Raw genomic sequence first — 25154 nt, 5'->3', positions numbered from 1 at the left:
CAAGCCCCGTACTGCACAGGAAGCCATTCAGTGCCCGGGACCGCTTGGGCTCCCCGCAGGACAGTGCTGAGCTGGGGAATCTGTGGCGGATCTGCCCTCTCACACCTGCACCCCCTCACCCGGGGTGGATGTCCCCTCCATCACTCCTGCACCCCTCATCCGGGACAGATGCCCCCTCCGTCATTCCTGCACCCCTCACCTGGGGCAGATGCCCCCTCCCTCACTCCTGCACACCTCACCTGGGGCAGATGTCCCCTCCCTCACTCCTGCACCCCTCATCTGGGGCAGATGCCCCCTCCCTCACTCCTGCACCCCTCACCTGGGGTGGATCTGCCCTCCCTCACTGCTGCACCCCTCACCCGGGGCAGATGCCCCCTCTGACACTCCTGTACCCCTCACCTGGGGCAGATGCCCTGTCACTCCTGCAACCCTCACCTGGGCCAGATGCCCCCTCCATCACTCCTGCACCCCTCACCCGGGGCAGATGCCCCCTCCATCACTCCTGCACCCCTCATCCAGGGCAGATGCCCCCTCCATCACACCTGCACCCCACACCTGGGGCAGATGCCCCCTCCATCATGCCTGCACCCCACACCTGGGGTGGATCTGCCCTCCCTCACTGCTGCACCCCTCACCCGGGGCAGATACCCCCTCTGACACTCCTGTACCCCTCACCTGGGCCAGATGCCCTGTCACTCCTGCAACCCTCACCTGGGCCGGATGCCCCCTCCATCACTCCTGCACCCCTCACCCGGGGCAGATGCCCCCTCCATCACTCCTGCACCCCACACCTGGGGCGGATCTGCCCTCCATCTTACCTGCACCTCTCACTTGGGGCGGATGCCCCCTCTGTCCCTCCTGCACCGCTCACCCGGGCAGATCTGCCCTCCGTCACTCCTGCATCCCTCACCTGGGGTGGATCTGCCCTCCATCACTCCTGCAATCCTCACCTGGGGCGGATGCCCCCCCCCATCACTCCTGTGCCCTTAATATCCAGGGAAAAAGTAACTCAAGATAAAGCACACTATTCTATAAAGATAAATAGTGAATATATCAATGAGCTATAGCACTATAATACTGTAAATTCAAAATATTTGAATTAAAATGTAGCTGAGAAAATAAACTGATAAATCTCCAATCATAGTTGGAGATTCTCACATAATTTTTGTAAATGTTGAAATTAGAAAAAAAGAGCACAAAACATGCATTTCAAAAATCATTGTCATGGCTGGCACTGTGGGGCAGCAGTTAAAGCCTAGCTTGCAGCACTGGCATTCCACATACGCACTGGTTCAAGTCCCAGCTGTTCCACTTCTGATCCAGCTCCCTGTTAATGTGCCTGGGAAAGCAGCAGCAGATGGCCCAAATCCTTGGGCCCTTGCACCCATGTGGGAGACCCAGAAGAAGCTTCTGGCTCCTGGCTTCGGATTGGCTCAGCTCCAGCACTTCCAGCCCTATGAGGATTGAGGCAGCAGATGGAAGACCTCTCTTTTCTCTCTCTACCTCTCTCTGTAACTGTGCCTTTCAAATAAATAAATTAAATCTTTAAAAAAATCATTGTCAATAAGCTCATCCTAATCAACATTTACAGAATTCTATTTGCAGAAATGTAAATACATGTTATTTTCAGGTACACATGAAACGTTGACTCATTAGACAGTATTTTACAGTGTCATAGTTAAATCTCAATAAATTTGAAAGAGATAAAGTAAAACAGTCCAAATGTAACAGGACTATATTAGAAATCAGTAAGAAGGAAATATTTTTAAAATATCCAACCATTTTAAGCAATACACTTCTACATAAATCTTCAAATCTAAAAGAAATCTCAGGACTGAAACATATTTTGAGTTGAATGATAATTAAAACATGGGTTTTTGAAATCTGTGGCATGCAGGAATAGCAGAATTTATAGGAAAATTAATGTTTAAAATGATATTATTAGAAAATGTTTAAATCGATGATACACCCTAAGGAAGTAAATGAAAGTAGATAAAACCAATAACAATAAAAGAAAGAGAAGTGGAGTGGAACAAAATTAAATTGAAAGTAAAGAACACAGGAAAACTAATGATGGTAACTATTGTCTATGGGGAAAAAGGCGGAATTTCTAAAACTTTACTAGAATAATTTAACAAGGAAATACAAAAATAACAAATAGCATAAATAAAAAATTATATCCTACAGATATTAAAATAATATAGAAATAAGGTGGAATTCATGCTGACCAGTTAAATAATTTCTATGAAATGAATAACTCTTTATAATACACAGAATTAGTGTTAAATGGGATGATGATACTCCACTTTCCGTAGGTCACACCCACAGCAGTTGATGCTTGCTCTGTAGGCACTGATAGGTTGGCAAAGTCACTATGAAAACTTCCACATTTATGTTCATCATGAAGAGGTAAGGGAATGCCAATTGATTACCTATTTGCCTGGACCCAGTGATCACAGATTCTAATCCATTCCAGTTTGTATAACATAAGTAATATTATTAGATCAGTCCTTAAACACAGAATAAGAGAAAAAGACTGTGTTTTAGCATTAGTTTGTAAGTGGATTAAGGGTATTTAAGAAAGTGTGCTTCATATCTTAAAATACAGATGAAAAGGGTTTTATTGACATCAACGTGCCCAGGATTGTAAAGGAAATGAGGAAAGGTCTTCTAAATGACAGTTTAAGGGACTTTGATTTCAGAAAGAGCTGATGTGCAAACTGCTCTGGGGCCTGTGTTATGGCAGTTTCCTGCAGAAACTAGAGGGTCAATATCCTTTAAAATTTTATATTTAGGTTTCAGGTTTTTTTCTTTGAGAAAAAGAATTCTATGTGTCTTTTTCTCTTTGAAAACTGCTTATGATTAACAGCTTTGACCTTGCAGTGCTACCAGGGTGTGTGGGGCTGTCTGTGAAAACCAGCAGCTTGGTTTGTTGGACATGATGTGGAGGGGATAGCAAGAAACCCATGTTTAAGTACTTGCCAGTAAAAAGAGCAAACTTCACAAGACAAGGATGCAGGAAAGCGCCAGTCCTGCTGGCCTGAGGTTGGACGCCCTTTGGGACAGTGGAAGACCAGTGTGCCAAACAAATGTTTTTATTTTTTTATGATTAGGTACTTATTCAAAAGCCCAAGATACACAGTGTGACATAGAGAGATCTTCCATCCAACTGGTTTACTCCCAGGTGGTTGCATCAACCACTATGGGACCAGGCCAAAGCCAGGAGTCAGGAGTCAGGAGTGGAGACTTCCCGGTCTCCCGAGAGGGTGGCAGGGCCCCAAGCACTTGTTCCATCTGCCACTACTTTCCCCAGGACATTCGGGAGAATCCTGATCAGAAGTGGAACAGCCTGGATACAAACCAGTGCCCATATGGGATGCTGCCATTACAGAAGGTGACTGAACCTACTATGCTACAACACTGGCCCCCAATTTTTTTATTGATTGGAAAGGCAGGGACACACAAAAGAGAAAAAGACAGATGGGGAGAACGTCCATCCTTGTTTAGCCCTCCAAATAGGTACAACATCCATGGCTGAGCCAGGCAGAAGCCAGGACCCAGGCATCCAACCCGGGTCCATGCGGGAAGCAAGGACCCAACAACTTGAACTACTACCTGTTGTCTCCCAGGGTGGGTATTACAGGAAACTGGAACTGGAAGGAGAGCTGGGACTTGAACTCAGGCCCTCTGTTATGGGATGGGAGCGTCCCAACAGGTGGTGTCATCGCTGTGCCACACACCCTCCCCCAAAGAGAAGTTTGCCAGGAGAATCCTGGATGCCATGGTTGAGCTAGACTGAACTCAGCAACCAGGAGCTTCATTCACATCTCCCACGTGGGAAAGCAGAGAAGATGGCCCATGTCTTTGGGCCTCTGGATCCAACTGGGATACCTGGGGAAGCTCTCTGAGCCATGGCGTGCATAAGATCTGCTCCACCCATCCATGGAGAGAGAGCCATGTTCCCAGAACCAGCTCTCTGTGGCTGCTCCACCTTGGGTTTTGAGCCCCTGAGCCTCTGAGACGTTGAGCGCCAGGGAGTACCTCACAGTCCTACCTGGGTGCACAGCCCCCATCAATCCTCCCAGCCAGACTCAAGGTCAGTGGGGAACAGGGACTTTGTTCTCTGGCAATATCCATTGATCCCACATGTGCACCAAGAGTCACTGGCCGTCGCCCCTCCTCGTTTCATAATGGCATCTCCTCCCCACCATCTGCCCAAGACCTGCTCAGCTGCTACTTACACCTGTAATGCCACCTGCCCTCTCTCAGCCACCTGTTTGTGGGGAAACGGGGAGAGGGAAATGTGCCCCTTTGTCCCACTGGGTAAGTGGGTACCCTGTCCCACTGAGGACTCCAGGCCGCATTCACAGACAGCGCAGTTGACCAGGCTCTCCCTCCAGCTAGATCACCAGTGCCACAGGTTTCTGCAGACTGATCTTACCTCACTCTCCAACGCTGATGCAGTCTCCCGCTCTCAGCTCCTGGGGTCATGTGCTGTGTCTGTGCTTGCTGCTTTGCATCCACGTGGGCCTTCCACCATGATCCACAGTGTCCTTCTTCCTTCCTCAGAACTTCCTGTAGTTTGCTGTCCAAGTTTCCCCTAAGAATATACTTCATCCACTATTTTTTTTGCTGTTTTCCCCTAGCCTAAAGCAGTACAACCTTTCCCCATCCTGCTCTTCTGGAATCCCCAAGATGCTTTACTTAAAATAGTTATGTCTCATGAATGGGCATAGCAACATAGCAGAATACAATTTATTTTTTAGAGGTATGGCATAAGCAAATTCAGTTCAGAGTATTGATGTTAGACTTTGTGGCATTTATTCTCACTAGTGAATTTTCAGAAGTCTTACCAACAGTAAGGAATTCCTTTGGGAAATTTAGCAATTTCCTTGCTGAAAACCACCGGGTACATTGTTTTGGGAGTAGAAAATTATGCCCTCATCAGAACATTAGTCAATGCCATGATATTCACTCTTTGGCAAATAACTCTTTTCTGAAAATACAAAGGGAGAGACATGAAGGAAATTTTCATTCTGATTTAGATAATATTTTGTTCTCAATTATTTCTGATCTCCTTTCCTCTTCAGAATGCACTTGTACATGCACACACACACACACACACACACATTCATCTGATATAAAGTATTCTGTACAGAGAATCGAGCCTATTAACTGATATGTGACCAATTTAAAGACTAGAGTCTTAGGAGAGAAAAATACACTGCTCTACAATTATATTCAAACATGCTGCATATTCACTGCCTGTCTGATGTTTGTTTAAGGGATCATTTGATAACAGCTTTTCCCCTTTTGGTTTTTTCATTCACATGTTCTTACAGATTTGCTTCATGTTGCTGGTAATTTTCTAGAATATCTGTCCAAGAGTTAACATTGCAATGTGGCATTGCTATCAGTACTCTGCTATGTGATAATTATTTTAACATCTTTGATATTCTGAGAAAATCTGATGGGTAACATTTTTTTCTGGAGCAATTCCTTTTACTTCACTTATTTTAACCCATTGCTTATGGTAGTCCTGTTGAACAGGAGCTGCCTTCACTTCTTGCACCAGAAGCACCAGGATCCTGAATATTCTGTTTTCTGACTCTCAGCCGGTCAGGTGAGATGACTCAGCCTTTCCAAAATTATAATGAGCAGTTGCACTCCCCAGAATACTTTCTGAGTTCTTTCAAAATATTTTAACCAAAAAAATTAGCTATTATTATCATTAGTTTTCTGGGCAATCTTGGCAGCATCCATTTCTGTGTGTCAGCAGTGAGTCAAAGTGATGACAATACCCTGACAGACAGACTCCTTCCCTAAGGTCCTGTCAAGTGTACTGTGCTCTCAGCACAGATGCAGCACGATCCCTTCATGAAGGAGAACTCTGCCCTGCACCATCCAAAGATAGTGAACTCCTCTTTGGGAGCTATGGTAAAAACAGAAAAATACACTGCTCTACAATTATATTCAAACATGCCGCATATTCACTGCCTGTCTGATGTTTGTTTAAGAGATCATTTGATAACAGCTTTTCCCCTTTCAGTTTTCTCATTCACATGTGCTTACAGATTTGCTTCATGTTGCTGGTAATTTTCTAGAATATCTGTACAAGAGGAGTCCTCTCTTCATCTTACTGTCATGACCTCCAATGTGCTTGTCCTACCCTGCCAGGCTCTGGGCTGACAGAATCCTCCAGTGTTATCAGAAACATCACATTGTTAGCAAAACAACCTGGGATCTACCATTCATGGGCTTGAGTTTCTGAAGCGACACATTGATAGCTGAATCCCAAATATTTCTCACAGCTAAAAAGTACTGTATGTAAAGTCTTTCTCAACTCAAAGCCTGGAAGAATACCCTTAGTACCAAACTTCAGAGGAAGGGTCCCATTACCCTGATATACCTGACTTTAGGGAAGAACTATTCAATGTAAGAACAGACATACCCATCCCTTCCTCAAGTTCCACCTGCTCTCTCTAAGTCAACTCTCCTTAGAGGGCATCACCTGCAAGGACAGCCCCAGAACTGAGGCTCCTGTGTCTGGTCAGAGCCTCAGGCTCACAGCCTCATCCTACAGGAGGCAGTGCATCCACTCCCTGTAAACCTAATCTGGGTCCATCAGAGCAGCTCCCTGGACAGGTACACACGTCACTGTGGAATAAGTTCCTCTCCCAGTCCTTACTGCTCAACTCAGGATGCCCCTGGAGGAGTTGGATAGTGGACCAGGCATATGTGAGAGTCCCCTGAAGTTTCTGACTCGGCTTATCCCTATCTGCACCCTCTTTGGGTGCCACTTGCTCTAATGTCACCTGGTGTTGCTTGGGCTAACTCCTGTCCCACAAACATGCTGTCTCTGATGCACTCCCTCAGCTCTTGATCTCAGAATGTAGACTAAGCCCAGGCTGCTGCAGGAGACAACAGAGTAAAGACAAACACCAGGTCTCAGACTCTCAGACAAGAAAATAGTACAACACACTAAACACCAATTCTCTTCTTAGATTAGCCTAAGAATTGAGGTCATAAGGAAAAGAGCATCCCTGAACATGAGAAATATACGCCACTACGAGAAACACAAGCTTACCAGGAAGAGAGAAGCTGCTGAATGCAGCAAATGGTAAGGACACTTCCATGGTAACTGTCCAACTGCTGGAGGCTGGAGGTAACCTGCCTTGACAGTTAAAAACATTGTTGTGTGTGGGCATTTTGCCTTGTAGTTGGAACACCTATTGAGACACCCACAATTACAGAGCCTCAGTTTGAATCCAGCTTTCTGCCAGTGAAGACCCTGGGGGTCAGCAGATGACGACTCACAGAGATCTATCACTGCCATGCAAGTGGGAGACCTGGATTTAGTTCCCAGCTTCCATTTCTGGCAGAGTTGGAATAACCCAGTGGATCACAGTTCAGTGGAAGTGAACAGTTAAAAATCATTCTGAGTCTCTCTGCTTCTTAAATTGGGGTCAAGCTTCTCAGACCATAAAGGAATGAAATTGGAAATTAGCAACTCAGGAATCCCTAGAGCATATGCAAACACACAGAGATTGAACAACATGCTCCTGAATGAACAATGGGTCATAGAAGAAATCGAAAAAGAAATCAAAAATTTTCTGGAAGTAAATGAGGATAAAAGCACAGCATACCAAAACTTATGGGATACAGCAAAAGCAGTGTTAAGAGGCAAGTTTATAGCAATAGGTGCCTACATCAAGAAACTGGAAAGGCACCAAATAAATGAGCTTTCAATGCATCTCAAGGATCTAGAAAATCTGCAGCAAACCAGACCCAAACCTAGTAGAAAAGAAATAATTAAAATCAGAGAAGAAATCAACAGGATTGCAAGACTGCAAGATGGCAGAATAGAGAGGGAGCTTATTGCTCTAGTCTAGAAGATAGTTTAAAGAAGAGGGGGAAAAAGTGGAGATTGCAATATCAGGAAAGGGAAGAAACTTCAGAGGACACTCCACGCAAAGTAGAGGACACTGGATCAGTGTGGAGGGTGTGGACACACAGAACTCAGTAACCAAGTGGCCAAGAGCATCAACACCAGCTTTGGAGAGTGAGCTGAGATCACTGAAGTAGCCCGAGCCACTGGCAATAAAGCTGAGGGAACAGCCTGGAATGAGTTTGGCTTGGAGCCCTGTGGGGGACAGTGTACTTGCCACCTAGAAGAATAAAGGGGGGGCATATGTTTCTATCTCCCTGAGCCACCCTGCATCAGTATCCTGTAACTAGCTGAGGTATGGCGGGAACCACTTTGGACATATTTATCAGCTGTTCCAGCTTGTGTCCAGGTACCCAGCAACCGGCTGAGATGAGACGCCTGAGTCTGGCTGGGAGAACTGACAGGGGTCTGGGCAGTTTTGACTGCGGGAGCCTTGTGTGCTGGGACTGTGAAAACACTGTGGCTGCATGGAAGGGTGCAGGGTGTGGCCGGGTCCCTGAGCAGTCATTCTGGGCTGCTCCACATGCTCAGGTTGCCCTGATTCTCTGGTGAGAGTCATTGCTGCAGGATCCAGGCTCATACTGTGAACTGCACTGATGCTTTGTGTGTTCTTGTGGCAGTGTGGACGAATACAACACTCATTGGGGCTAGAGCTCTGCAACTGGTCTCCTTGGAGCAGAGAAGGTGAGCATGAGAGTATGACAACAGAACTGATAAAACTCTCTCCTCTTATAAAAAAATAAAAGAGATTGGCTGGTGTCACGGCTCACTTGGTTAATCCTCTACCTGTGGTGCTGGCACCCCGGGTTCTAGTCCCAGTTGGGGCACCAGATTCTGTCCTGGTTGCTCCTCTTCCAGTCCAGCTCTCCGCTGTGGCCTGGGAAGGCAGTGGAGGATGGCCCAGGTCCTTGGGCCCTGCACCTGCATGGGAGACCAGGAGGAAGCACCTGGCTCCTCGTTTTGGATTGGTGCAGCACACCAGCTGTAGCAGCCATTTGGAGGGTGAACCAACAGAAAGGAAGACCTTTCTCTCTGTCTCTCTCTTACTAACTCTGCCTGTCCAAAAAAAAAAGATACCACCACCACCATGTTTATTGCAATATGGTTCACAGCAGCCACAAGGAATAAACAAGGATTTATTTATGAAGATTAAACAAAGATTTCCATCATCAGATGAATTACTAAGGAAAAATGGTATAGATTAATGATCAAATGTTATTCAGGACTTAAAAAATAATGAAATTTTATCAAGTGCATAAAAATGGAGTTACTGGAGGACTTCACCTTAGAGAAATCAGCCAGAAAAAGAACAATACCACATGTATTACCTTACATGTGGAAGTTAACTTTTTGAAAAATTCAAAACACAAAAACAAAAAAAATGCCAATGTGTATCACTATTGCTGCAAATATACTCCTAGAAAACACTGTTTGATAACTTGGACAAACCAGTGGTTAAGAACAGAACACTGGGGCCGGAATTGTGGCATAGTAGGTTAAGCATCCATTGTGGTGCTGGCATCCCATTTGGGCACCAGTTCAAGTCCAGCTACTCCACTTCCAATCCTTTTCCTTGCTGATGGCCTGAGAAAGCAATGGAAGATGGCCCAAAGGCTTGGGCCCCTGCAACATAGTGGGAAAGACAGAAGAAACTCTTGGTTCCTGGCTTTGCACTGGCTCACCTCCAGACATTGTAGCCATTTGTGGAATGAACCCATATTTATGGAAGACCTCTAACTCTACGCCTCCCTCTCTCTGTAACAATACCTCTCAAGAAAACTATTGTTTCTTTTTTTAATTTAATGTCCTAAAATAAAAGATCATCATACTGCTCCGGTGGAACTTTATTCTTTCTACCTTTTACCTATGAATATTATGGTTACCCTGAATATTACATGGATTATAATCATATCATGACAAACAGATGAAAAGAGGAAAGGGGAAGAGAGGAAATTCTGGGTTTATTCTTAGAACTGTACCTACACAATTCATGAAATATGTTCTCTTTTCATTCATTTTAAAAATAATTGAAGGGAGCCGGCGCCGCGGCTCACTAGGCTAATCCTCCGCCTTGCGGCGCCGGCACCCCGTGTTCTAGTCCCGGTCGGGGCGCCGGATTCTGTCCCGGTTGCCCCTCTTCCAGGCCAGCCCTCTGCTGTGGCCAGGGAGTGCAGTGGAGGATGGCCCAGGTGCTTGGGCCCTGCACCCCATGGGAGACCAGGAAAAGCACCTGGCTCCTGGCTCCTGCCATCGGGTCAGCGCGGTGCGCCGGCCGCGGCGGCCATTGGAGGGTGAACCAGCGGCAAAGGAAGACCTTTCTCTCTGTCTCTCTCTCTCACTGTCCACTCTGCCTGTCAAAAAAAAAAAAATAATTGAAGGGGCAGGGGCTGTGTGGCAGTGTATTAAAGCCCAGGCTTGAAAGGTGGGCATCCCACCACATGGGCACAGGTTCTAGTTCACGCTGCTCCTCTTCTGATCTAGCTCTCTGCTATGGACTGAGAAAGCAATAGAAGATGGCCCAAGTCCTTGGGCCCCTGCATCCACGTGGGAGACCTGGAAGAGGCTCCTGGTTCTTAACTTGAGATCGGCTCATTTCTAGCCATGTGGCAATTTGGGAAATGAACCAGCAGAGTGAAGACTTCTCCCTCTATCTCTACACCTCTTTCAGTAATTCTGTCTTTTAAGTAAGTAAAAGTAAATTTTAAAAAATTTTAAAAAGAAAAAAGAATGTTACATTAGTATAGTTTTAATGATCTGTGATTACTTTAAATTTAGGGTGTATAAATAAAATGGTCATTTTTCCATTCAACTGATTATACTTGTTACTTATATTCTCTATAAATGAGGGTTTCTAATCTTTCCTTATTTTTGGAAGATCTATTTTGTTTATTACAAAGACATTGTTACATACAGAGAGAGAGAAAGAAGGAGAGATCTTCCATCTGCTGGTTCACATTTCCAGGTCTCCCACATGGGTGCAAAGTCACAAGCACTTGGGCTGTTCTCTCCTGCTTTGGTGCATTAGCATGGAGTTGGATCACAAATGGAGTATAAACCAGTGCTGTGGCATAATGAGTAAGGGTGCCTCCTGCAGTGCCGGCATCCATATGGGTGCTGGTTTCAAGCCCCAGCTGGTCGACTTCTGATCCAGCTCTCTGCTATGGCCTGGGAAAGCAGTGGAAGATGGCCCAAGTCCTTGGGCCCCTACACCTGCACTGGAAGACCCTGAGGAAGCTCCTGGCTCCTGGCTTCGGATCAGTGCACCTCTGGCCATTTGGACCTTCCAGGGAGTGAACCAGTGGATTGAAGACCTCTCACTCACTCTCTCTGCCTCTCTACAACACTGTCTTTCAAATAAATGAATACGTCTTGAAAAAAAAGAAGTGGATTAAATGGGACTTGAACAATCACCCATAGGGGGATGCCAAACATTTCCCCCTCCCCATTTTTTAGTATCTGAACTTCTTACTTGGTAAAGAATTTAACTTTCTTATTAAAATGCAAATATAGAAACTGTCCAAAATGGAAGAAAGTAAGGAAAGGAGGAACAAATGGAGAAAGGAAGGAAGAGGTACACTGGGAGAGACAGCGTTGGAAGGAGAGCAGAAAGAAGGGAATGTTGATTCATAATTGTTCTATAGAACATATTGAAGACTTTTTTTAACCTAAAAAACAAATACATCTACTGGGATGTATTAATCTTTGATGGAGATTTACATAAAATAGGTAAGCACTCAAATTGCAGGAAAATTAAAAATGTAAAATGTGCATGTTCACAAAATTCTGTACAAGGAAAACATGACTTTTATAAAAACGTAAGTTTGAAAATCTTTCTGTAGAAATAAACTATAAAGTGAGAGTATAAAAGCTATATAAATTCTGCATAAGTGTTACTCAAAAATAACACTGCCTTCAAAAGAAAAACATAAGGAAGAATTTGCATTCCTAACAAATGTGACAGCGTGAAATAAGACAGGGTATAATGGCTCATAAAAGCAAATGGAAACATCAGAGATGGTATAAAAAAACACATGAGGAATAGGAAGTACTACAAAGTATACATTCCAACATAAGGGGAAGATATTTCAAGAACTCCTACCTGGTAAAGTCCTGCAGGACTAAGTCATCCCCAGCCCCCAAACAGCAATCAGAACAAACACTCCATGAAAACAGAAGCTTTCACACAGAGCTGCCTAGAAGGATATGGAAAACATATACCACGACAAAGCTGTGCGCAGTTTATCAAAATGTCTTGAAAGACAACAAACTCACAACTGCTTCTTTCCACAAACTTTTCAAAGTACCTCACGTTGGCCCCTGCATTACATTAAATAATGAGAACAAATGCTGGCACATAACAGAAACATCTTTGAAAGACAAGAAATACACCTTTACCAAGAGAGAGTCCTCTGCCCAAATTCAGACTTCTATAAGCTTCCCTAAAGCCTCAAATTTCAGTCCAGCCTAGATCAGGTTCTTGTCTTCCTAAGCACAACACCAATCCAGTTTTCTCCCAGATAAGCCTCTCCCATCCCTGGTATTCCAGAGAACTTTGTCAAAGTTTACTAATTAACTGTACACCCATACCACAGTCCCTAAGAAAGACCACACTATACCCCTCACCATTTTCTTACCCTCACTTTTCCTAAGGTTGTTGCCCAGGCCCTGTCCCAGGTCTAACACTCGGAGACTCCACCAGTTCTACTAGTAGACCTACAAGCTCCTCCCTATTACAACTCTACTGAAAGTCACCAGACCTCCTCCATACACTCCTTCCATTTCCCTGTCTATATCACAGAGTGGCAATATACAGAAATTACCTGATTTCAGCTCCCAACACCTTGCATGCCCCAGGCATCTAACAATCCAATCACCATCACACTAAATACCTCCATCCCGTCATTCTTAGGGCCAGAATCTAAAACCCAAACTTTTATTAACACGTCTCTCCAAACCAGACTTCTTGGGTTTTGTACTCTGACTCAACAGCACACGCTTGTCCTCCAGGTCTCCCTCCCAATTCCTGGATACCCAAGTCTTCCCCTATTACCATGTTCTTTGGCCCCTAATTCTCTACAGTGCCCGGGGGAACTCATTCCCCAACATCCTATCCATCCCTGTCTCCATGCTCTTCAAATCTACTGAAGCCCACCAGGCCCCTACATTTCTCCCCATGCCTGTGGGGCTGCCCCACATGACCCTCCTTGCCACGGGGTAAGGGCACATCACTGTCAGCCTGGGCCACCCAACCCCAGGGAACGGGCTTTCCCTTCCCTTCCCCTTGTGCATCCAGACATGGCCACCACTGGGGCAGCCACATCTACTCACCAGTTGCTCCTCTCCAGGAAGACGGCCCAGCTGGCGTTGAGCAGGAAGCTGTGCAGTCTCTCTGGGAATGGGAGATTACTTGGCAGCTGAGCTTCAGCGTCCACTCTGGGTTAGTTTCACATCCAGGTCCTCTGGGAGGGAGGAGGGGAGGCAGACATCGCTTCTTGGCTTCCTCATGGCTGAGCCGCTGCCCACCCCAGCTGCCTCCGAACCTGTGGATTTCTGGGGAGAACGCTGCTGGGAAGTCACGGGATCCCGTCTCCTTTGAGGCAGCCCCTGGGCATCTCTGTCCTGTTAGCTTAAATGCGCAAGTGCCAGCCAACTAACACCTCCCCCTTCCTCCCAGGAAACACAGTGTCAGTGGAGGAGGCCAAGCTACCTTCATGAACCAGGGGATGTGGTCTCACTTCTAAATGGCACTGCGGCCCTGTGCTCATCACAATCAGAAATGCTCCACGGACATCCTCCATTCCCATCCAGCCCACCAGAATCTCAGGGCAGTATGGAGCTCTCTAGACCTCGGGGCTGACACCCAGACACTGCCATTGGTGCAGTGCTCTGACAAACTGCCCACAGTCAGGGTACTGAATGGAGGATACCTGCCCAGCATCCCTGGCCTAGCCGGTGGCCAGGGCTGCTGCCCGGAGTCAGACAAGCAGGGCTGGTGCTGTGTTACAGCACGTTAAAGCCACGGCATGCAGTGCTGTCTTTCCATGTTGGTGCCAGTGTGTGTTCTGGCTGCCCCACTTCCAATCCAGCTCCCTCCTAATGTGCCTGGGGAAGCGGTGGAGAATGTCCCAATTCCTTGGGCCCCTGCAGCCACATGGGACACCCAGAAGAAGGTCCTGGATCCTGACTTCATATTGGCTCAGTTTGGCCATCACGGTCATTCCGGGAGTGTACTGGCAAATGCAAGACCTCTCTCCCTCTCTCACTCTCATACTCTCTCAATCTCGTTCACCTGCACTTGTTCTGTTTCTAATTCTTTTTTTATTTTATTGATTTTTTTTGACAGGCAGAGTTAGACAGTGAGAGGGAGAGACAGAGACAAAGGTTTTCCTTCTGTTGGTTCACCTCCCAAATGGCCACTATGGCAGTGCTACGCCAATCCAAAGCCAGGAGCCAGCTGCCACCTCCTGTTCTCCCATGCGGGTGCAGGTGCCCAAGCACTTGGGCCATCCTTCAATGCCCTCCTGGGCCACAGCAGAGAGCTGGACTGGAAGAGGAGCAGCTGGGAATAGAACCTGGTGCCCATATGGGATGCCGGCATTACAGGCGGAGGATTAGCCAAGGGAAACACGTTGCCGGCCTTCTCTCTAATTCTTAGAAATAAATGAAATAAATGTTTTTATTAAAAAAAACCCACATTATTATCTCATTAGATAGAGAAATAACCTGAAAGATCCAATCCCATTCATGATAAAAAAAAAAAAATTCCACAAAGTAGGTATAAAAGGAATAGGCATCAAAATCTTAAAGGCTATGTATCACAACTCAACAGCCAATGCCATGCTGGATGGGCAAAAAGTGAAAGCATTTTTGTCAAACATGTAACAACACAAGGATATCCCCTTTTAAAATTCTTACTGAATGCAGTACAGTAAATTTTCACAAGAGAAAGAAAGGAGAAGAAAGAAATAAACAGCACCTAGATTATAAAAGAGAAAGTGAAATTCTAAAAGCTTACAGGTGGCATGATATGGTAGCAGAAAAAAACTAAAACAATCCACCAAAAACACTGCTAGAACGGGTGAAACAATTAAGTGAAGTTTCAGGTTATGAATAAACATAGTGTGTAAGCAGCAGTGTTTATACATTAATGATGAACTCACTGACAGAGCAATCAACAAGTATCCCAAGGACAATAACCACATAAATAAAAAGTTTATGAAAAAATTTAACCAAAGAAGTCAAAGAGCTCTAAATGAAAATCACCATACACTGATGAAAGAAATCACCAAGGACACAAAAGTGGAAAGATGTCTCTTTTGGTGGATTTGAAGAATCAGTAAATTAAAATCTCTACCTTGCCTAATGCTACCTAAAGATTCAATTAAATTTTCATCAAAACACCAATGACGTTTTTTACAGAATTATATACCACAAACCTATAATTCAAACAAAATCACAGAAGATGCAGAATAGATAAGGTGTTTCTGAGCAAAAAGTGAAACAAACTTAGCCTGGATACCTCACAACACCTGATTCAAAGCATTCTACAAATGACACTAAACAAAATATCATAGCACTTGCATAAAAAGTGACACACAGACCAATGGAAGAGAACAAGGCGAGCTCCACTATTAATCAAAATATGTTCAATACCATATTTTTACAAAAGGTCTCAGACCATCCATTGGAGTTCTTCAACAAGTGGTGTTGCCAAAAATGGATGTATTTGTGTAGAAGATTGAAATTAGATTCATAACTCCAACAAAATATGAAAATCAACTCAAAATGGATCAGAGACCTAAATCTAAGACCCAGGACTGTGAAGCTTTTTGAAGGAAATACAAAGAAAGCTCCAAGACACTGGAATAGGGGATGACTCTTAGACAAGACCCTCAAAGCCCAGGCAGCTAAAGCAAAACCAAACAAATGGGATCAAATGAAATTAAAAGTTTTGAACAGCGAAGGAAATCATCATAGAGTGAAGAGACATTCACAAGAATGACCAAAGGATACTTGTCAGCAACCTATATGAAAAGGGTTAATATCAGGAATACATCTGCAACTTAAAAAAAAACACCAATAAAAAACCCAACCAATCCAGTTATGAAGTAGCCAAAGGAGCTCAACAGACGGTTCCCCATCGATAGACAGATGGCCAAGAAATACAGGAAAAATGCGCAACATCACAAGCTATCAGGGAAATGCAAATCCAAACCACAATGGGATATCAGCTCACACGTACATACTGGCTAAAACCCAAAGGACGGAGAGTCACAATGAGGAGGAAGATGTGGGAAAAGGGAAAAACTTACCCACTGGTGGTAAAAATGTAAATTAGTGCAGACGCTGTGGAAAACGGTATGGAGATTTCTTAAAAAACCAGACAGACTTGCCATACAATATGGAGCAATCCCTCTACTGGCTATAACCCAAAACACATGAACATATTGTATCAGAGAGATACGTCCACCACAATATTTATTGCAGTATGCTTCACGGCAGCGAAAACAAGAAATTGATGAAGTCTAACATCATCATTGAATGGGTAAGAATACTATACACACACACACACACACACACACACACACACAGTGAAACAACCTTACAAATCCCTCTTTCCACAAACTTTTTCAAGGACCCACATGATGCTCTCTGCAGTACCTTAAGTAACTAGAACAAATGTGGGCACATCACAGACACTCCTTTGAAACCCAAGAAAAACACGTTTACCAAGAGAAAAGTCCTCTGCTATAATTCTGACTTCTACAAACTGAATACAAGCCACAAACTTCATTCCCAGGCTATGTCAGGTTCTCCATGTACCTAAGCCCCCTATCAACACTTATCTGATTTCAACTAAGATCTTCTCCATCTCTTGGTAGTCGGGACACTTTGGTCGAATTTCCTGATTAACTCAGCACCCATTCCCCAGTACCTTCTGAAAGGTCCCTCTGACCACCTCCTGATATCCTTTCCCTCACTTTAACTAAGGTTTCTCCCCAGGCCCTGTCCTGGATCTAACACTCTGATGCTCCACTAGTTCTTACAAGTAGTTCTACCAGCTCCTCCCTATTACAACTCTCCTCAAAGTCACCTGCCTTCCTCCCCACAATCCTTCTATATTTCCCTTTCTATCACTGGATGGTGACATACAGAAATAACCTGTTTCCAGCTCCCCAAACCTTGCATGAACCAGGTTCTTCCATGGCATCTAACCCTCCACTCCCGCTGCATGAAGTACTTGCAATCCCATCGTCCTTAGCCTGAAACTCTAAAACATAACAACTATTACCACGTCTCTCCAAAGCAGACTTCTTATCTTTTGTACTCTGAGTCAACACATGCAGTTTTCCTCCCAGGTCTCCCTCCCACAGCCTGGAGACACAATCTTCCCTTATTAACATGTTCTTTGGCCCCTAATTCTCTGCAGAGCCCGAGGGAACGCATTCACCAACATCTTATTCACCTCTGTCTCTGTGGCCAACACTCTATTCTAGGAATGCTAGGCCCCCACATTTCTGTCTCCACATGTCTATAGGGCTCCCCCACTTGACCCTCCTTCCCAAAGCTTGGAAGTCCACCTTGCTCTCAGCCTCGCCAGCCCAACTCTAGGGAACAGAGGTCCTTTCCTTTCCCTTCTCTCCCCCTTGGCCCAAAGGCTGCCATCTACAGGACGCAGCCACGTCTACTAACCAGTTGCTCCTGTCCAGGGTGAAAGCCCAGCCGGGTTTTACAAGGAAGCTGAGCAGGCTCCAGAAATGGAAGATGACCCAGCAGCTGAACTTCAGCGTCAACTCGGTGTCCAGTTTCATATCCATGAAAATGTCTACAATAAAAATTAATAAACATTAAAGAAATGGAAGAAGACACACAAAAATGGAAAAATCTGCCATGTTCATTGGTAAAATCGACAAAATGAAAATTTCCATTCTTCCATAAGCAATTTAGAGACACAATGGGATCCCAACCAAAGGACAAATAACATTTTACCCAGATGGAAAGAAAACAATGCTGAAATTCATATGAAAACACAGAACATCCAAATACTGAAAGTAACCTTACACAACATTGACAAAACTCAAAGCGTCGCAATAACAGATTGTAAGACACAGAACAGGGCAGTTACGATCAAAACAGCTTGGTACAGGCAAAAAAAAAAAAAGACATATAGAACAATGGAACAGAAAAGAAACACCTGAAATAACGCACACATTTACAATTACTCTGTCTTTAAAAAGTGCTAAAGATCAACAGATATCTACAGAACTTTCAACCCTACATCTACAGACTTCACATTCTTCTCAGCAGCGCATGGAACCTTCTCTAGGATTGACCACATACTAGGCCATAAAGCAAGTCTCAGCAAATTTAAAAGAATTAGAATCATACCATGCAGCTTCTCAGACCACAGCGGGATGAAGCTGGAAATTAGCAACTCAGGAAACCCCAGAAAGTATGCAAACACATGGAGACTGAACAACATGCTCCTGAATGAACACTGGGTCATTCAAGAAACCAAAAGAGAAATCAAAAACTTTCTGGAAGTAAATGAAGACAACAACACAACATATCAAAACTTATGGGATACAGCAAAAGCAGTATTGAGAGGCAAATTTATAGCAATAGGTGCCTATACCAAGAAATTGGAAAGGTACCAAATAAATGAGCTTTCAGCGCACCTCAAGGACCTAGAAAAACTGCAGCAAACCAAACCCAAATCTAGTAGGAGAAGAGAAATAATTAAAGCCAGAGAAGAAATTAACAGGATTGAATCCAAAAAAACATTACAAAAAATCAGCCAAGCGAGAAGCTGGTTTTTTGAAAAAATAAAGAAAATTGACACCCCATTGGCCCAACTAACTAAAAAAAGAAGAGAAAAGACCCAAATCAATAAAATCAGAGATGAAAAAGGAAACGTAACAACAGACACCACAGAAATAAAAAGAATCATCAGAAATTACTACAAGGACCTGTATGCCAGCAAACAGGAAAACCTATCAGAAATGGATAGATTCCTGGACACATGCAATCTACCAAAATTGAACCATGAAGACATCGAAAACCTAAATAGACCCATAACTGAAACAGAAATTGAAGCAGTAATAAAGGCCCTCCCAACAAAGAAAAGCCCAGGACCAGATGGATTCACTGCTGAATTCTACCAGACATTTAAAGAAGAACTAATCCCATTTCTTCTCAAACTATTCAGAACAATCGAAGAAGAGGGAATCCTCCCAAATTCTTTCTATGAAGCCAGCATCACCTTAATCCCTAAGCCAGAGAAAGATGCAGCACTGAAAGAAAATTACAGACCAATATCCCTGATGAACATAGATGCAAAAATCCTCAATAAAATTCTGGCCAATAGAATACAACAACACATCAGGAAAATCATCCACCCAGACCAAGTGGGATTCATCCCTGGTATGCAGGGATGGTTCAACATTCGCAAATCAATCAATGTGATTCACCACATTAACAGACTGCAGAAGAAAAACCATATGGTTATCTCAATAGATGCAGAGAAAGCATTTGATAAAATTCAACACCCTTTCATGATGAAAACTCTAAGCAAATTGGGTATAGAAGGAACATTCCTCAATATAATCAAAGCAATTTATAAAAAACCCACAGCCAGCATCCTATTGAATGGGGAAAAGTTGGAAGCATTTCCACTGAAATCTGGCACCAGGCAGGGATGCCCACTCTCACCACTGCTATTTAACATAGTTCTGGAAGTTTTAGCCAGAGCCATCAGACAAGAAAAAGAAATCAAAGGAATACAAATCAAGAAGGAAGAAGTCAAACTATCCCTCTTTGCAGACGATATGATTCTGTACTTAGAGGATCCAAAGAACTCTACTAAGAGACTATTGGAACTCATAGAGGAGTTTGGCAAAGTGGCAGGATATAAAATCAATGCACAAAAATCAACAGCCTTTGTATACACAAGCAATGCCATGACTGAGAAAGAACTGCTAAGATCAATCCCATTCACAATAGCTACAAAAACAATCAAATACCTTGGAATAAACTTAACCAAGGACGTTAAAGATCTCTACGATGAAAATTACAAAACCTTAAAGAAAGAAATAGAAGAGGATACCAAAAAATGGAAAAATCTTCCATGCTCATGGATTGGAAGAATCAACATCATCAAAATGTCCATTCTCCCAAAAGCAATTTATAGATTCAATGCAATCCCAATCAAGATACCAAAGACATTCTTCGCAGATCTAGAAAAAATGATGCTGAAATTCATATGGAGGCACAAGAGACCTCGAATAGCTAAAGCAATCTTGTACAACAAAAACAAAGCCGGAGGCATCACAATACCAGACTTCAGGACATACTACAGGGCAGTTGTAATCAAAACAGCATGGTACTGGTACAGAAACAGATGGATAGACCAATGGAACAGAATTGAAACACCAGAAATCAACCCAAACATCTACAGCCAACTTATATTTGACCAAGGATCTAAAACCAATTCCTGGAGCAAGGACAGTCTATTCAATAAATGGTGCTGGGAAAACTGGATTTCCACGTGCAGAAGCATGAAGCAAGACCCCTACCTTACACCTTACACAAAAATCCACTCAACGTGGATTAAAGACCTAAATCTACGTCCTGACACCATTAAGTTATTAGAGAACATTGGAGAAACCCTTCAAGATATTGGCACAGGCAAAGAATTTCTGGAAAAGACCCGGGAGGCACAGACAGTCAAAGCCAAAATCAACTATTGGGATTGCATCAAATTGAGAAGTTTCTGTACTGCAAAAGAAACAGTCAGGAGAGTGAAGAGACAACCGACAGAATGGGAAAAAATATTTGCAAACTATGCAACAGATAAAGGGTTAATAACCAGAATCTACAAAGAGATCAAGAAACTCCACAAAAACAAAACCAACAACCCACTTAAGAGATGGGCCAAGGACCTCAATAGACATTTTTCAAAAGAGGAAATCCAAATGGCCAACAGGCACATGAAAAAATGTTCAAGGTCATTAGCAATCAGGGAAATGCAAATCAAAACCACAATGAGGTTTCACCTCACCCCGGTTAGAATGGCTCACATTCAGAAATCTACCAACAACAGATGCTGACGAGGATGTGGGGAAAAAGGGACACTAACCCACTGTTGGTGGGAATGCAAACTGGTCAAGCCACTATGGAAATCAGTCTGGAGATTCCTCAGAAACCTGAATATAACCCTACCATTCGACCCAGCCATCCCACTCCTTGGAATTTACCCAAAGGAGTTTAAATTGATAAACAAAAAAGCGGTCTGCACCCTAATGTTTATTGCAGCACAATTCACAATAGCCAAGACCTGGAACCAACCTAAATGCCCATCAACGGTAGACTGGATAAAGAAATTATGGGATATGTATTCTTTAGAGTACTATACCGCAGTAAGAAACAACGAAATCCAGTCATTTGCAACAAAATGGAGGAATCTGGAACACATCATGCTGACTGAAGTAAGCCAGTCCCAAAGGGACAAATACCATATGTTCTCCCTGATCGGTGACAACTGACTGAACACCAAAAAGGAAACCTCCTGAAGTGAAATGGACACTATGAGAAATGGTGACTTGATCAGCATAGCCCTGACTGCTAATGGACAACTTAATACATTATCCCTCATAGTATATTTTTTGTCTGTTCTACTTAATATGACTGGTTTAATTCTGTAATTATCACACAGTTATTCTTAAGTGTTGAAAATTAACTGAAATGTGATCCCTGTTAAACATAAGAGTGGGAATAAGAGAGGGAAGAGATGTATAATTTGGGGCATGCTCGGGCTGACTTGCCCCAATTGGTAGAGTTGGAAACATACCAGGGGATTCCAATTCAATCCCATCAAGGTGGCATGTGCCAATGCCATCTCACTACTCCAAGTGATCAATTTCAGTTCACAATTGATCATAATGAAAGGACTAAGAGTCAAAGGGAGCACATAAACAAGTCTAGTATCTGCTAACACCAACCGATAGAATAAATAAAGGGGAGAGTGATCCAACATGGGAAGTGAGATACTCAGCAGACTCATAGAATGGCAGATGTCCTAAATAGCACTCTGGCCTCAGAATCAGCCCTAAAGGCACTCGGATCTGGCTGAAAAGCCCATGAGAGTATTTCAGGCATGGAAAGCCAAGACACTCTGGCAAAAAGATCTCTGTGAGTGAGATCCCAGTGGAAAGAACAGGTCTTCAAAGAGGGAGGTGCCTTTCTCTGAAGGGAGGAGAGAACCTCCACTTTGACTATGACCGTGTCTAAACAAGATAAGAGTCGGAGAACTCAAGGGGCTTCCATAGCCTTGGAAACTCATGACTGGTGCATAGGGAGATTACTGATGCCATAAACAGGAGTGTCAATTGGTAAAGTCAACAACAGGAGTCACTGTGCACTTACTCCTCATGTAGGATCTCTGTCCTTAACGTGCTGTACACTGAGGCTTAATGCTGTAACGAGTACTCAAACAGTATATTTCACTTTGTGTTTCTATGGGGGTGCAAACGACTGAAATCTTTACTTAATGTACACTAAACCGATCTTCTGTAAAAAAAAAAAAAAAAAAAAAAAAGAAAGAAATTATCAATTCCCAACTTGACTCTCACTGGGATTAAACATGACAATAGGTCTGATCTGATTTCATCATCATTTAAAAAAATCATCTATTATTTTTCACTTTATGTTTCTGTGTGGGAGCAAACTGTTGAAATACTTACTTAAGGTATACTAAGCTGATCTTCTGTATATTAAGATAATCGAAAATGAATCTTGATGTGAATGGAAGGGGAGAGGGAGTGGGAAAGGGGAGGGTTGTGGGTGGGAGGGACAGTATGGGGGGGGAAGCCATTGTAACACATGAGTCGTACTTTGGAAATTTATATTCATTAAATAAAAGATAAAAAAAATGTAAAGAACAATTAAACCAAGGAACCATGTTAGATGAAATTTGATGATCAAATATAATCTGATATTAAAGCTAATTAAGAGAAAAAAAAAGTGCTAAAGATCAATCCCAGGTGCAAAGGACAGTTTCTTCAAAAAATAGTCCTGAGAAAACTGGACCTCCACATGCAGAACTCTGAAAGAAGCCTGATACCTTACACCTTATACAAAAAGCAACGAAAAATACTTCAAGGAACAAAATCTAAAACTGAGTATCATCAAATTACTAGAGAACACTAGTCCACTATGGGTACAGGTTCACATCCTTGTCCTCCGTAGGGGGAGGGGAGGCAGACAGCAGTGTCTCGGCTTCCTCACAGTTGAGCTCCCAGCCACCCCCACTGCCTCCAAACCTGTGGATTTGGGGGGAGAACACCGCTGGGAAGCCCTGGATCCCGCATCCTTTGAGGCAGGACCTGGGCATTTCACTGTCCATAATCTCAAAAGCAGCAAATCCCTCTCGCACTCTCCAAGCCTCCCGTGCCGCTGCCGCCAATAACACCGCCAGCCTACCATGACGCCACTCCCGCAGACATCTCCTACTTCTCCCAGAGGCCTACTGCGCAAGCGCCATCCAACTAACACCCGCCCCTTCCTCCCAGAATACACAGCGTCAGTGGAAGAGGCCACACTGCCTTGATTAACCAGGGGCAGTGACCTGAGCCCCAGCCTGGCATGACCGCCCTGTGCTCACCATGACCAAATGCGCTCCAAGGGCATCGTTGCTCCTAATCCAGCCCATCAGAAGCTCAGGGCAGTGTGGAGCTCTCTAGACCTCCAGGCTGACACCCAGCCACCCCTGCATGGTGCAGCGCTTTGCCAAACTGCCCCTGGTCAGGGTACTTAACAGCAGATACACGCCCAGCACCCTTGCCCTTGTCTGTCCTGGGGCTGCTGCCAGGAGTCAACCAAGTTCACGATGTGTTGCGCTCTGGACAGAGAGGTAGGGTGGTGACAATCACTGTGTACCTAAATTGCATTTATGAAATGCATGGAATTTGGATCTCTTAAATAAAAAACATATCTTATTAGAACACCTGCACTGTCTTCTCTTGGTCATTTCCTCGCCCCTCCCCTTATGTCACAACTGTAGGTGACTCAGTCGCTCATCACTTTCTCCCTGGGAACAGACTGCCTTGCTGGAAGTCCTAACTCAGAACTTTTCATCCCACACTTGCAGAATACACATTCTTCTCATCAGCCCCTGGAACTTTCTCTAGGACACAACATATGATAGGCCATAAAACAAGCTTAGCAAACTCAGTAACTGAGATCATTTCATGCATCTTCTATGACCAAAATTCAAGGAAATGGGAAATCAACAACTCAAGAAACTCCAGAACATATGCAAACACATGGAGACCAAACAACATGCTCCTGAATGAATGGTGGGTCGTAGGAGAAATCAAAATGGAAATCAAGAAATTTCTGGAAATGACTGAAGATAACAGCACAACACAGCAAAACGTATGGGACACAGCAAATACAACGTTAAGAGGACACTTGATAACAACTTGTGCCTACCACAAGATATTGGAAAGGCATCAAATAAATGAGCTTTTCAATGCATCACAAAACCTGGAAAACCAACAATATCAAACTCCAAATTACTAGGATGACAGAAATCATGGAAATTTGAGAATAAACAAAGTTGAAGCAAAAACATTACAAAAGATCACTGAAATGAAAAGCTGATCAAAAAATTTTTTTTACAAAATTGCTGAAAATCTCCAAAACAAACAAACAAACAAAAAAACAGGAATAAGACCCCAATCAGTAAAATCATAAACAAAAAACAAACTGTAATAACAGAAACCCAATAAATAAAAAAAAAATCGGGAATTACTACAATGTACTACAATGTACAATGTACTACAATGTAACCCAAAACACTGCTAGGACTGGTGAAACAATTAAGTGAAGTTACAGGTTACAAATAAACATACTGTAGAAACAGCAGTGTTTAATACATTAAAGATGTATTAAAGCTCTATAATCAAAATTACCATATCTTGATAAAAGAAATCACCAAGAACAGAAATAATGAAATGATTTTTTTTTGATGGATTCGAAGAATGAGCATCATTAAAATGTCTACCTTGGCCGGCACCACAGCTCAATTGGCTAATCCTCCACCTGCGGAGCCGGCACACCAGGTTCTAGTCCCGGTCGGAGCGCCAGATTCTGTGGCAGTAGCTCCTCTTCCTGTCCAGCTCTCTGCTGTGGCCCAGGAGTACAG

The 25154-nt window shown here is 43.7% G+C and overlaps 1 protein-coding gene across 2 annotated transcripts in view; it reads right to left on the bottom strand.

Annotated features, from left to right (window-relative positions):
- Positions 1-4737: 4737 nt before the first annotated feature.
- LOC127486052 (uncharacterized) overlaps positions 4738-25154 on the bottom strand; it is a 54143-nt gene continuing 33726 nt past the window's right edge. Inside the window, exons 4-6 of one of the 2 annotated variants that reach the window (XM_089321440.1) lie at positions 17642-17774; positions 13277-13407; positions 4738-4996 (exon numbers count right to left, since the gene is read on the bottom strand). In XM_089321440.1, coding sequence (XP_089177566.1) covers positions 13393-13407; positions 17642-17774 — 148 coding nt within the window. In that variant the 3' untranslated portion in view covers positions 4738-4996; positions 13277-13392. Of the gene's footprint in view, positions 4997-13276; positions 13408-17638; positions 17775-25154 lie in introns of those variants that run through there. The other variant, XR_011384512.2, reaches the window with a different exon arrangement.

The sequence above is a fragment of the Oryctolagus cuniculus genome, chromosome 19 (assembly GCF_051225735.1).
Source record: "Oryctolagus cuniculus isolate XC-2025 breed Fujian yellow rabbit chromosome 19, ASM5122573v1, whole genome shotgun sequence".
NCBI classification, from domain to species: domain Eukaryota; kingdom Metazoa; phylum Chordata; class Mammalia; order Lagomorpha; family Leporidae; genus Oryctolagus; species Oryctolagus cuniculus.
Note: the sequence above shows the minus strand (reverse complement) of the source record. Positions and strands in the feature narration are given on the sequence as shown.